General features: G+C 49.5%; 1 protein-coding gene across 1 annotated transcript in view; it reads right to left on the reverse strand.

Moving 5' to 3' along the window:
* Window positions 1-2,132: 2,132 nt before the first annotated feature.
* The window catches only part of uacaa (uveal autoantigen with coiled-coil domains and ankyrin repeats a), a gene marked incomplete at its 5' end in the record, with an annotated part of 48,346 nt that continues 35,478 nt past the window's right edge, over window positions 2,133-15,000 (reverse strand). Inside the window, 6 exons of the mRNA XM_080847586.1 lie at window positions 2,133-2,426; window positions 3,303-3,368; window positions 5,772-5,954; window positions 7,109-7,291; window positions 7,343-8,239; window positions 8,324-9,832. Of these exons, the coding sequence (XP_080703712.1) occupies window positions 2,355-2,426; window positions 3,303-3,368; window positions 5,772-5,954; window positions 7,109-7,291; window positions 7,343-8,239; window positions 8,324-9,832 (2,910 nt within the window). The 3' untranslated portion in view covers window positions 2,133-2,354. The remainder of the gene's footprint in view (window positions 2,427-3,302; window positions 3,369-5,771; window positions 5,955-7,108; window positions 7,292-7,342; window positions 8,240-8,323; window positions 9,833-15,000) is intronic.

The following is a 15,000-nucleotide window of genomic DNA, read 5'->3' on the forward strand; positions in this document are numbered from 1 at the left end:
TACTGGCAGTGTAGGGTAGCCTGTCAGGTAGTCCACTTCCTTAAATTAAGTTATACGTGTTTGCCTGGACTTAGTTGAGTTACTGTAATGCAACATGGAAACAACAGTCAGTGTTGGTACAGACACTAACGGTTGCCTAGGCGCCCCCTAGTGGTACTAGTCAGTATTAGCACACGGCCTCAAGAATGAGCAGTTTCAGCCAAAACCCTCTCTCCAGGGTAAGCAGTGACAATACTGTGGCAGGGACAGAACTGCATCACACAGAGAAACACACACACACACACACACACACACACACACACACACACACACAAACACACACATTATGCAGAGAAACACACACAAACACACATTATGCAGAGAAACACACACAAACACACATTATGCAGATAAACACACACAAACACACACGTGTGCACACACACATCATAGAGAAACACACACAAACACACACATTATGCAGAGACACACACACAAACACACATTATGCAGATAAACACACACAAACACAGACGTGTGCACACACACACACACATCATGCAGAGAAACACACACACACACACACACATTCACACACGCAGAGAAACACACAGACACAAAAACACACAGACACATTTGACTTCTTTATTTGGATTTGATAAATAAGTACATATCAAGACAACATCCAAATTTGGCTTAGAGGAAGTATTAGATTGCAGAGAAAGTCTCAGTCCATATTGTACATTAAGGGTAAAGTTGACACCTGTGCCTCACGATGAAGAGGCTACCAATTAGTGTTGATTTACAGTAGTACTTTGTGAAGTGTTTGGCCCTTTTCTTAGAGAGTCCACAGATATGCCGCCCTCTCACACACATGTTATGCACATGACCTAAGCTACCAAAGGTCAGGGCAATGACTTAACATGAGTAGGCCTAGTTGTTTAAAACATTATTTTAAGGTTGGTATTTTAACAGTTTTTCCGCATAGCAGGTGTCCATGTAAGCTTCATAAGAGCAACCGATTATTGTGATCGCTGCAGAGTCAGCATCATGCTTTGGGTACATCACACATGTCACACATCACACACATCACACACATCACACACGTCACACACGTCACACGTCACACACGTCACACATCAGTGACAGCACTCCACACCTCTGCTGGAACGTACTGGGTACTCAATGGCAACACTGTGGCCTTAACACTTAACACTTGTTTTCATCAGACGCCAGAGTGTGCTAGGTGTACAGTGGCGCACACACACACACACACACACACACACACACACACACACACAGACACACACACACAGACACACACAACGCAACTACTGTGGCCGTGAGACTAGTCTTTGTCATTGCTTTTTTTTTTTTTTTCACAGACACACACACACACACACACACACATAAATGTTGAGTGTTTTTGAGTGTTTTGGCTTCTGTCAATAGTGAATGCAGATGACATAACGTCGAGGGACAGGAGAAAAAGCTGTTAAGAATTTCTGCTTCTATGGTCACTGCGTACTGACTGCAGTCTGCTTGGTGTGTCTGTGTGTGTGTTTGTGTGTGTGTCTGTGTGTGGGTGTGTGTGTGTGTGTGTGTGCGTGACGTGTGTGTGTGTGTGTGTGTGTGTGTGTGTGTCTGTGAACAAAAAAAAAAAAGGCTCTAAACACTGCTAAGAATACAGCAAAAATACAGACATCTCTGTAATGGTTTAGATGTGTGTGTGTGTGTGTGTTTGTGCGGGTGCATGTGTGTGTGTGTCTTGATCGGGGGGGGTGGGGGGGGGGGGGATTGAGATTCGAGTGACAGAAGGCAGACAAACATCCCATTCTTTTACATTTCAGAAACAAGGTTTTTTTAAAAAGTATACCTTGTACATTTAATTAATGTTCATGAAAGAATACTCCATAAATGTAAGTCCTTACTGTTGTTTGGGTCTTCATCCGGGGCGGCGGTTTTAGAGGGTAAGAGGGTAATCTGAGGACACACAAAGACACACACACACACACACAGACACACAAACACACACACCCGCACACACACTTTACACTACTAAGGCCAACTATCTGTGTTCTTTACAAGAAGGTAATCTGAGGACACACACACACACCCGCACCTGCACACCCACACACACACACACACTTTCCAAGTGTCCTCGGATGAATTGATGCTCTTAATGTTCATGACACACGGTGCAGAGGCTGCTCCATGGGTAGAGCTGGGTGATGCACCACTAACCCCCAGGCGGTCTCACTGGCTCCGAGCCAGCAGGGGGCTACACTAACCCCCAGGCGGTCTCACTGGCTCCGAGCCAGCAGGGGGCTCCACTAACCCCCAGGCGGTCTCACTGGCTCTGGGCACAGCAGGGGTCAGCACACACACTCACGCCTCATCACAGAGATCTGGAGCAGGGCCGCTCGAGCGTCTTCATCCATGTGGCCCTGTGGCACAACACACATATTTTCACAAGTGCACAAACACACACACACATATACTCACAAGTGCACACACACCTACAGAATAAATGTAGTTCTATGTAGACCAAAAGAATAAAAGAAAGTGTGTGCATATGGACACACAGAGTTGCACAAACACACATGCACACACACGCATACAACCCCCCCCCCCCTCCACACACACACACACACACACACACACACACACACACACACACACACACAGACATTTAAGACTGATGGAATATGCACTCATTGAAATGCTGTTTGAAAAGAAAGACATGCAAGCCAAAGTGCACAGTGAGAATAAAGGGGGCAGGTTGAAAACTAGGCACTGAGTTCACAATCACACACGCACACACACACACACACACACACACACACACACACACACACACACACACACACACACACACACACACAGTCTGATAAAGGAGCAGTGTTCAGGGGAAGAAAAGGAGTATGTCTGAAAATGAGCGCAATCAAGCAGGGAGGGACTTTGACTTTTGAATTTTAAAACCCTTAACTTAAAACCCTTAATTTAAAACCCTTAACTTAAAACACCATTTGAAAACCAATTTAAAAACAAACACAGTAAAAAACAACAGAACAGGAACAGTGGAGAGCAATCAGAGAGTGTGGGTAAGTTCAGGGAGAAAGGGTGTGTAAGAGAGGAAGGCACAGACACCAGTAATGACCTTGGGAGGCCTGTTTTCAACTGGTGAAATAGACTGTTTTTCTGAGACATGGAGAGAGAGCGAGAGAGAGAGAGAGAGAGAGAGAGAGAGAGAGAGAGAGAGCGAGAGAGAGAGAGAGAGAGAGAGAGAGAGAGAGAGAGAGAGAAAGAGAGCACGCAAGTACCTGAGCTGCATTGAGCAGGCGGGTCCGATACATGGAGAGGACATTTCTGTGATGTGTCTCAGACTCCTGAGAAGAGAGAGAGAGAGAGAGAGAGAGAGAGAGAGAGAGAGAGAGAGAGAGAGAGAGAAAGAGAGAGAGAGAGAGAGAGAGAGAATGGGAGAAAGAGTGAGAAACAGACAGGGAAAGATAGATGTAATAATAATAATTCATTTTTATATAGCGCTTTTCTAAATACCCAAAGTCACTTTACAAGTGTTAAGACAAGCAAAACAAGACAAGAGTAAAATACTAAAGACAACAGAGGGGCAACAGAGATTCTGTGGATACGGTGGTAACTGCCCTCGGCCCATAATTGAAGTCAATTTCAGGACAGGGTAAGGGTATGTTTTCAGACATTTACATTTCACATTTCACATTTATTAATTGAGAAAAAAACTTTCATTGAAACTGTATAGCTGATTTAAAGTGCACTGCAGACACACACACAGCCCTTCAAATCTGCTCCTGCAAGCACCAGTTAAAGTGGTGAGGCACCCCGTATGTGTGTGTGTGTGTGTGTGTGTGTTGTGTGTGTGTGTGTGTGTGTGCGTGGGCGAGTGCATGTTCGTATAAGTGTGTGTGTGTTTGTGTGTGTGTGTGTGAGTATGTGAGTGCATTCTCTAACCAGATGTACCATCCACCCTCATGCCACCTTCCCCCTCTCTGTCCCCCATGTGCCACCGGGGTTCGTTGGCATCCGTGAATCTCATTCCTAAACCCGAACAGCAGCGCCCGATGATAAGAGATGCCCTTTTGCCCGGCTATGAACCACACACACACGCTCGTCTGCTATTGTGCCAACGCACAATGGGCGCCGCGGGACGGAACATTCCATCAGCTCCACTCTCACCCTGAATAGCCGTGAGCCACGCCGCTTTACAAGACTGTCCGTCAGAGTGTGTGTGTGTGTGTGTGTGACTGTCCGTCAGAGGTGTGTGTGTGTGTGTGTGTGTGTGACTGTCTGTCAGAGAGGAGCTTAATGGGAAGCTTAATGGGACTGGACTGGAGTGAAAGGATAAGCAATGATGTCATCAAGTGTGAATGGGGAAAGTTTGTCTAAGAGCCATAGGGGATGGTGGAGAGAATGGCTTTGTGCTGCATGATTCGTGTATTACAGCCTAGGCATAAGATACCGACAGGCTACAATCTATAGAAGACATATACATATACATAAAGATCTGGACAAAATTGTTGGTACCCTTCCGTTAAAGAAATAAAAACCCACAATGGTCACTGAAATGACTTGAAACTGTACAAGTTTCAAGTAATAAATAAAACTAGAATGCGTTTCGTGAACGAACTGCGAGAGTGTGCTTGCTCTGTTGCGGCCATGACCGAGAGAACAAGTGCCTTGGAATTGGGGCAGGTGTCAGCTCTCCAGCTCTCCCTGCTGGGTGAGCATGCACAAATGAGTATGCACAAATGAGTATGCATGAGTGAGTATGCATGAGTGAGTATGCATGAGTGAGTAAACATGAGTGAGTATGCACGAGTGAGTATGCATGAGTGAGTATGCATGAGTGAGTATGCATGAGTGAGTATGCATGAGTGAGTATGCATGAGTGAGTATGCATGAGTGAGTAAACATGAGTGAGTATGCACGAGTGAGTAAACATGAGTGAGTATGCATGAGTGAGTATGCATGAGTGAGTAAACATGAGTGAGTACGCATGAGTGAGTACGCATGAGTGAGTAAACATGAGTGAGTAAACATGAGTGAGTATGCATGAGTAAGTATGCATGAGTGAGTATGCACGAGTGAGTATGCATGAGTGAGTATGCATGAGTGAGTATGCACGAGTGAGTAAACATGAGTGAGTATGCATGAGTGAGTAGAGCCCTGGTATGGAAGGTGTCTCTTAATATTCCTAGTTATACAGTTGAATGGAGAGAGACAGAGAGAGAAGAGCAACCGTGCGCTGGTGTCAGTGAGAGTTGTCAGTGAATCACAGGTGCAAGCCAGTTTAATGAGCCTATTATGATGTCATAATGCCTCAAAGTTCTGCCATGCAAGTCTATGGAGAAAAAAGGTGATGGAAAAAGAGGAATAAAAAAGGAGTGGCAAGGAGTACCGCCACAAAAAGTCATAGCAACCTGCACCGGATCGGGCCGGACGTTTTGGTGTTTGAATGGCGTCTCTAGCTCAATCGGGCGAGGAGTAGTTAGCTGCAAGAAAAACTACTAGAATAAAAAAAATAGTAAAAAACGAAGAACAATAGTGTGCTTCCCTTCGGGGAAGCACACTAATAAATAAAAATTTACTGAAAATGAACTACTGAAAATCAGACATTGTTTTGGAATTGTGCTTCAAAAGAATAATAAAAAAAAGTTTTTTATAAAATCAAAAAAATCTCTATGTCTCTCTCTCTCTCCCTCTCTCTCTCTCTCTCTCTCTCTCTCTCTCTCTCCCTCTCTCTCTCTCTCTCTCACCTCCAGTTGCTGCTCCAGGTTATGGATCTGGGCCTGCAGGCTGCTGATGTCTCTCTGCTCCGTGCTCCCGTGGTGCTCTGGGTGCCCAGACTCGCTCCCGCCTGCTACCTCCGGCGACAGGAAGCCAGGGCCAGCAGCCAGCCTGCCTCGCCCACCGTCACTCTCCCCCTGGAGCTCCGGGACCTGGAGGGGGAACGCAGCTGATCAGGAAAACAGACAGGCAGGCAGACAGACAGGCAGGCAGACAGGCAGGCAGACAGGCAGGCAGGCAGGCAGGCAGACAGGCAGGCAGGAAGACAGACACGGAGGGAGGGAGGGAGGCAGAGAGGAAGGGAGGCAGAGAGGAAGGGAGTGAGGCAGGAAGCATGGGAGACTGATGGCTGGATAACATGTCACTAATAAGGCAGGGACTCAGCAGGTTAGTATCCATACTGCCTGCCTGCCTGCCTGCCTGCCTGCATGTCTGTCTGCCTGCCTGCCTGCCTGCATGTCTGTCAGCCTGCCTGCCTGCCTGCATGTCTGTCTGCCTGCCTGTCTGCCTGTATGTCTGTGTGTGTCTGGCGTGTTACCTGAGTGTGTGTGTCTAGTGTGTTACCTGAGTGTGTGTGTGTCTGGTGTGTTACCTGAGTGTGTGTGTCTGGTGTGTTACCTGAGTGTGTGTGTGTCTGGTGTGTTACCTGAGTGTGTGTGTCTGGTGTGTTACCTGAGTGTGTGTGTGTCTGGTGTGTTACCTGAGTGTGTGTGTGTCTGGTGTGTTACCTGAGTGTCTGTGTGTGTCTGGTGTGTTACCTGAGTGTGTGTGTGTCTGGTGTGTTATCTGAGTGTGTGTGTCTAGTGTGTTACCTGAGTGTGTGTGTGTTTGGTGTGTTACCTGAGTGTGTGTGTCTGGTGTGTTACCTGAGTGTGTGTGTGTCTGGCGTGTTACCTGAGTGTGTGTGTCTGGTGTGTTACCTGAGTGTGTGTGTGTGTGGTGTGTTACCTGAGTGTGTGTGTGTCTGGCGTGTTACCTGAGTGTGTGTGTGTCTGGCGTGTTACCTGAGTGTGTGTGTCTGGTGTGTTACCTGAGTGTGTGTGTGTCTGGCGTGTTACCTGAGTGTGTGTGTCTGGTGTGTTACCTGAGTGTGTGTGTGTCTGGCGTTCTACCTGAGTGTGTGTGTGTCTGGCGTGTTACCTGAGTGTGTGTGTGTGTCTGGCGTGTTACCTGAGTGTGTGTGTGGCGTGTTACCTGAGTGTGTGTGTGTCTGGTGTGTTACCTGAGTGTGTGTGTCTGGTGTGTTACCTGAGTGTGTGTGTCTGGCGTGTTACCTGAGTGTGTGTGTGTGTGTCTGGTGTGTTACCTGAGTGTGTGTGTCCTTTGGCCGCCGGCTCTGTTGATCCTCTCCTCCGTCGGTGACATCACAGCGGCGTGAGGGAGCGTCACTAATCTCTCTCTGCTCCTCATCCTCGGCCTGTGCCTCCTGATCGTCATGGCTACCTCCAGACGCCTCCCCCACTTCATCTCCAGCTCTCCCCTCCTGCTCCTGCTCCTGCTCCTTCTCAAAGGAGGCCATCTCTCTCTCCTGAAGCGCTACCCTGAGCTCAGCCAGTTCCTTCTCCTTCTCCTCCATCATGGCCAGCTCCCTGTCTTGTAAAGTTTGTCTGAGCTGAACCTGCTCCTGCTCCTTCTCAAAGGAGGCCATCTCTCTCTCCTGAAGCGCTACCCTGAGCCGGGTCAGTTCCTCCTCCTTCTCCTCCATCATGGCCAGCTCCCTGTCTTGTAGAGTTTGTCTGAGCTGAACCTGCTCCTGCTCCTTCTGAAAGGAGGCCATCTCTGCCTCCTGAAGCGCTACCCTGAGCCGGGTCAGCTCCTTCTCCTTCTCCTCCACTGCAGCCCGCTCTCTTTCCTTCTCCTTCACGGCAGCCATCTCCCTCTCCTGCAGGAGCCCTCTGAGGTCAGCCACCTCCCTCTCTTTCTCCTCCATCTTGGCCTGCTCCCTCTCCTGTAAAGTTTGGCTGAGTCGGCCCAGCTCCCTCTCCTTCTCCTCCAGTGCAGCTCCCTCTCTCTCCTTTTCCTTCACGGCAGCCATCTCCCTCTCCTGCAGGACACCTCTAAGCTCAGCCAGCTCCTTCTCTTTCTCCTCCAGTGCAGCCTTGCTCGCCTCCTTCTCCTTCATCATAGTCTTCTCCCTCTCCTGCAGGACCTCTCTGAGGTCAGCCAGCTCCCTCTCCTTCTCCTCCAATGCAGTCTTGTTCGCCTCCTTCTCCTTCATCACAGTCTGCTCCCTCTCTTGCAAGGTGAGCCTCACCTGTGCCAGCTCTCTCTCCTTCGCACTGAGTGCGGTCACCTCCCTTTGCTCTCCTTCCTGTGCAGCCTGCTCCCTCTCCTGCAAGGTCAGCCTGAGTAGGGTGAGCTCCTTCTCCTGCTCGTTCAGTACGGTCACCTCCCTTTCTTTCTCCTCCATCTTGGCCTTCTCCCTCTCTTGCAGCACCTCCCGGAGCTGAGCGAGCTCCCTCTCCTTGAGTGTAGCCTTCTCCCTCTCCTCCATCGTAGTCTTCTCCCTCTCTTTCAGCACCTCCCTAAGCTGAACCAGTTCCTCCTCCTTGATTGAAGCTTTCTCCTTCTCCTCCATCGTAGTCTTCTCCCTCTCTTTCAGCACCTCCCTAAGCTGAACCAGTTCCTTATCCTTGATTGAAGCTTTCTCCTTCTCCTCCGCCATAGTCTTCTCCCTCTCCTGCAGCACCTCCCTGAGCAGAGCGAGCTCCCTCTCCTTGAGTGTAGCCTTCTCCCTCTCCTCCATCGTAGTCTTCTCCCTCTCCTGCAGAACCTCCCTCAGCCGAGCGAGCTCCCTCTCCTTCTCCTCGAGGACGACCAGCGGGACGAAGCGGGCCTGCAGCGCCTCCTGGATGGTGTCCAGCTCCGCCCTCTGCTCCTGCAGCTCCCTCAGCAGTCCGTCGGCCTCCTCGCGCGCCCCCTGGTACTGCCCCAGGGCCTCCTGTGCCCGCGCCTCCGCCTGCTCCAGGCTGGCCGTCAGGGCGCTCCTCAGAGGCTCGTGCTCCACGCGAGGGACGTAGTCTTCAGGGGGAGCGGGCCCAACGGCTACAGGTTCCAGACGCTCAGCGGAGGCCTGGGGGTCCCTGCTCACGGGCAGAGGCAGAGGGGTTCCGGGGGCGCCAGTGTCCTCTTTAGGGGGGTCATGAGGAAGAGAAATGGCCTCCTCGTCTCCTAGGGAGGTGGTTCTTCCTGCCCCCATACCCTCTTCATGCTTATAATCAGGAGAGATGGCACTCGGAGTCTCTGTGCTCTCCTCATTCGTCTCTTGGAGAGGGGTGGCATGTTGTGCCACGCTGCCCACCTCCTGGGTCTGACTGGCTGCCCCCTGGTCCTGCCGCAGCCTGACGATCTGCCTGCCCATGGCGTCTGACAGGAGCTTCTTGGTGGCGTCTAGATCCTTGCCCCTCGGACCCACCTCTGCCTCTGCCAGCCTGGCGTTCACCTCCTTGCCCCTCAGACCGACCTCCGCCTGTGCCAGCCTGGCGTTCACCTCCTTCCTCTCCCTCTCTACTCGTTCCAGATGCTGCCGCAGCCTCTGCACCTCCCCAGCCAGCTGCTCCTCCCTCCCGCGCTGCTCCTCCCCACGCCTCCTGCTCAGGCTCAGCTGCCTGTGGAGGCGCACCGCCTCCCCTTGCGCCTCCTCCCGGTGGGCGGCGGCCTCGTGCAGCTGGACCCTGAGCTCCTCCACCACGTTCTCCCTGACGGCCATCAGGTGGGCCTGCATCTGCCGCACGCGCGCCTCCGAGCCCGCCATCCTCCTCTGCACCTCCCTCAGCGCCTCCTCCAGATGCCAGGAGCGCCCGTGCGCCTCCTGCAGGGCCAGGTCGCCGCTCCTCCTCTGCTCCTCGTGCTGCGCCTCCCTCTGTGAGAGCACGGCCCGCAGCTTCAGCGCCTCCTCTTCGGCCACCTCCTGCCTCCTCCGCACCTCCCTCAGCTCCCAGCGTAGCGCCTCCACCTCCCCCACGAAAGCTTCTCCTGGGCGGACAGCTGGCCTGGGCATGGCACCTGGCATTAGGGGTCCTCCTTTAGCCTACAGGGCACACACACACACAACACACACAACACAGACCCTTAGCATTAGGGGTCCTCCTTTAGCCTACAGGGCACACACACACACAACACACACAACACAGACCCTTAGCATTAGGGGTCCTCCTTAAGCCTACAGGGCACACACACACACATTACACACAACACAGACCCTTAGCATTAGGGGTCCTCCTTTAGCCTACAGGGCACACACACACACAACAGACCGTTAGCATTCAGTCCATACAACCTTTAGCCTACTGGGCACACAGACACACAACACAGACACACAACACAGACACACAACACAGACACATAACACAGACCCTCAGCATTCATTCAGTCTAACATTCGGTCCATACATCCTTTAGCCTACAGGGCACCGACACACAACACTGGCTTACATAGTCATAGCAAAATAGTTTGACTATCTGAGTTTCTGTCAAAAGGCACCCTTCACACCTGCTTCATTCTCAAGGTGTTCTGCCTTAGAACAAGGTCCACTGTGGCTAGGCTCACTCATATTTGAGTTAAAACATTATACAGTTACACTACGTAATTTACAACGGGAGAAAGCGTACAGTAACAATAGGCAAGGCAAGGCAAGGCAAATTTATATATATAGCACATTTCGTACATTAAATGCAATTCAATGTGCTTTACAGAAATAAACATAGAATTTAAATTGAAACACAGTCAAAGAAACTTAAATAAAAATAAAAAACACAATGAACATTGAAAGAAAATAAATAAATAAATAAAACATTAATATCAATAAATTGCAGGTAAGAGACATTATGATTAGCACTAAGAAGCAGCATACCGTAATAAATAGAGAATAGAGATAGAATATCAATAGGGATGAAAAGGCATAATGCTCCAGATAAGGCCTTCATACAAGTATTTTCCCATTTCATAGTAGTGTTTTCCCATTTTATAGTAGTGTTTTCCCATTTCATACTAGTGTTTTCCCATTTTATAGTAGTGCTTTCCCATTTCATACTAGTGTTTTCCCATTTTATAGTAGTGTTTTCCATTAAGCACATCAGTGTTCAATCAATGCTTAGAACGTCTACTCATATAATGGTCTGTGTTTGTCATTTGAAAACAAAATACCCTTTTGAGGTGAAATAATAGTGTTTTGAAAGCAAAGTAGCATTTTGCAGGAGATATAAAGGGTTTTACATTTTGCGTGAGTGGTTTTAGGATTTGTGTTTAGAGTTCAGAGAAACCGAGGCATGCTTTGAAAAATGTTCAAATGTTCAAACTTTTGTTTTAGCAATCGAGAAAAACTGTACTGCATGACAGTGTTGTTGGGATGGGTTAGGTGTAGGCAGGTGAGACAGTCTAGATTAAGGGGGGAAGGCCCACAGTGAGTGGGGAGAGTTCAGCTGTCTAATATGCGTAGATGTACTTAACCGTTACGGCGATGGGGAACAATGTTTTCATATAATGGTGATGGGGGGCCATGTTTTCACAGCCGCCAAAGGGCACGCAATAAAATAGAGACACATTTGGTGAGTAAACATACATTTCATAAACAGATAAAGAGATATACCGGTACTTAGATAAACAATAAAGAGCAGGCAATATGGGCACTCTATCAGTATTAATGCCTCAGCATAGTACCATGGAGAGGGAGAGGAGAGAGGGAGAGGGAGAGGGAGAGGGAGAGAGAGAGAGATGGAGAGGGAGAGGGAGAGGGAGAGGGAGAGAGGGAGAGGGAGAGGGAGAGAAAGAGTGGGAGAGAGGGAGGGAGGGAGGGAGAGGGAGAGGGAGAGCCGGCATGGTGTGTGGGTATTTTGTTTATGTTTAGTTTTGTTGAGTTATGTTTAAATGGCACATGAGAATATGACTAGCAAGGGTGGCAGGGCACAACAACAATGCACTGCTGCTAAACACAACAACATGGCTGACTATAGCCCACTGCTGCTAAACACAACAACATGACTGACTATGTGTAGAGCGCTGGTCATCTGCATGCTTGGCCAATCAGAAAGCTTGGTGTAGAGTGCTGATCATAAGCATGCTTGGCCCGGGCAGCTGGCTGTGATACTGGCATGCCTACACCCCAAGAGAGCTTGCATCTGGGCTCTGTTAGCAAGTAATCTACGGTGGAATGAATGCTCCGTGGACAAGTTGGAGTAATATCTACGGTGGAATGAATGTTCCGTGGACAAGTTGGAGTAATATCTACGGTGGAGTGAATGCTCCGTGGACAAGTTGGAGTAATATCTACGGTGGAGTGAATGCTCCGTGGACAAGTTGGAGTAATATCTACGGTGGAGTGAATGCTCCGTGGACAAGTTGGAGTAATATCTACGGTGGAGTGAATGCTCCGTGGACAAGTTGGAGTACTATCTACGGTGGAGTGAATGCTCCGTGGACAAGTTGGAGTACTATCTACAGTGGAGTGAATGCTCCGTGGACAAGTTGGATTACTATCTACGGTGGAGTGAATGCTCCGTGGACAAGTTGGAGTACTATCTACGGTGGAATGAATGCTCCGTGGACAAGTTGGAGTAATATCTATGGTGGAGTGAATGCTCCGTGGACAAGTTGGAGTAATATCTACGGTGGAGTGAATGCTCCGTGGACAAGTTGGAGTAATATCTACGGTGGAGTGAATGCTCCGTGGACAAGTTGGAGTAATATCTAGGCTAGTCTATTTACGATGTTCAGTCAGATTCCTGTCAGCTGTTCAGTCAGCGTTTAGTCCATTAAATATGGGGAGTCAGCCCTCTGAAACTCAGACTCTCCCTCTGCTCTGTGCATAGTGTCTCCTGTCTCACTCCCTCAGCTCTAGTGTCTCCTGTCTCACTGCCTCTGCTCTGCTCTAGTGTCCCCTGTCTCACTCCCTCAGCTCTAGTGTCCCCTGTCTCACTCCCTCAGCTCTGTGCATAGTGTCTCCTGTCTCACTCCCTCAGCTCTGTGCATAGTGTCTCCTGTCTCACTGCCTCAGCTCTGTGCAAAGTGTCTCCTGTCTCAGCTCTGTGCATAGTGTCTCCTGTCTCACTCCCTCAGCTCTGTGCATAGTGTCTCCTGTCTCACTGCCTCAGCTCTGTGCATAGTGTCTCCTGTCTCACTGCCTCAGCTCTAGTGTCTCCTGTCTCACTGCCTCAGCTCTGTGCATAGTGTCTCCTGTCTCACTGCCTCAGCTCTAGTGTCTCCTGTCTCACTGCCTCAGCTCTGTGCATAGTGTCTCCTGTCTCACTGCCTCAGCTCTAGTGTCTCCTGTCTCACTGCCTCAGCTCTACACATAGTGTCCCGTCTCGCTCAGGTATGCAGACAGCTCACTTTCTGTCCTTTCTGTCGAATAAGCAGATAATACACTGAAGGGTGGAGATCAGAGGGAGCACACACGCACGCACGCACGCACACACACATACACACACATACATACACACACACACACACACACAAACACACACACACACACACACACACACAAACACACACACACACAAACATGCACACACACACACACACACACACCTCGCTTAGACAGGCCTAAGATTTTATTTTCCCATTTCCCCACTACGGTGAGGAGTATAATCTTCCTGTCAATCATTCTCTTAATCTTAGCGGTAAGCCAGCTCACACAGGACGGGTCAACACCAGCACCAGGGGCTCAGACAATTCATTACAGAAATACTGCTACCGCTGCTTTCACTTTGTTACTCAGGGAAAGAAGGAGACACTAAAGAGAGAGAGAGAGGGAGGGAGAGAGAGAGAGATAGAGAGAGAGAGTGCGAGTACATGAGCTGCATTGAGCAGGCTGAGTGAAGGGTAGAGGTAGTGAAGGAGAAAAAAAAGAGAAAGAGAGATAGAGAGAGAGAGAGAGAGAGAGATATAGAGAAAGAGAGAGAGGACAACCAGACATGGAGAGGCAGCTTTTAGTTTCTATGCTAGGCAATTTCCTTCTGTGAAGCGCATTGTGTACCTCCTTCACCGGTATAAAATGCGCCGTATAAATAGTTAAATACAGTTTGATTTGGTTTGCTTTGAGAAAGACGGAGAGAGAGATGGAGAGAGAGAGATCTAAATACACCAAAGTTCAATGGTCTAAATACATCAAGGTTCAAAGGTCTGAACAGAAACAGTCCTGAAACAACCGACCTGTCAAAGAAACGGCTCATTTTTCAACACATTGTTACATGAATAATGGAGACATTGAGGATCGATGATCTGACCACAGACTGAGTCAACAGAGAGAGCTGCTGAGAGAATCTGTTTATAGAGGAAACACATCATTGATCGCCCATCATCACCCTGATCAGAGGGCGCACGCGCACACACACACACACACACACACACACACACACACACACACACACACACACACACCCTATCACATGGAGAGTGCACACATCATTGATCTGCATCATCACCCTGTCACATGGACTGTGTGCAAAGCATTGATCTGACAATAATCTGAACAAATTGCGGGGGGAATTCTCTGAAATCAGCTTTAAAAAGAAGCAGTGCATTGATCTTGGTGTTGTCATGTGGGCAGTGTAGATGCTGCTGATGGGTTGATCTGGGCGGCCGTCTCCCATGGCATCTGGGATGGGCTGCCTAGTAACTGTTGTCCTGCCATGTGGCCATCGGAGACTGAGCAAACCACTCACACTCACACACCCCTCACACTCACACACACACCTCACACTCACACACACCACACACACACACACACACACACACACACACACACAGGTCTATGTGGCCATCTGAGACTGAGCACACCACTCACACTCACACACACACACACACACACACCACACACACACACACACACACACACACAGGTCTATGTGGCCATCTGAGACTGAGCACACCACTCACACACGCACCTCACACTGTCACACACACACACACACACACACACACACACACACACACACACACACACACAAACACACAAACACACACACACACACACACAGGTCCATGTTGCCATCTGAGACTGAGCTCTGAGGTCCTGCCAAGCCCAGCCTGTGCCTGGTTCTGTCACTGATATGGTGTCACACACAAACCCCTCACATGCACACACACCCCTCACACTCACACACTCACACCCCTCACACTCACACACACCCACACCCCTCACACTCACACACACACACACACACACACACACAGGTCCTGCCAAGCCCAGTCTGTGCCTGG

Source organism: Sprattus sprattus (assembly GCF_963457725.1).
Source record: "Sprattus sprattus genome assembly, chromosome: 11".
NCBI classification, from domain to species: Eukaryota; Metazoa; Chordata; class Actinopteri; order Clupeiformes; family Clupeidae; genus Sprattus; species Sprattus sprattus.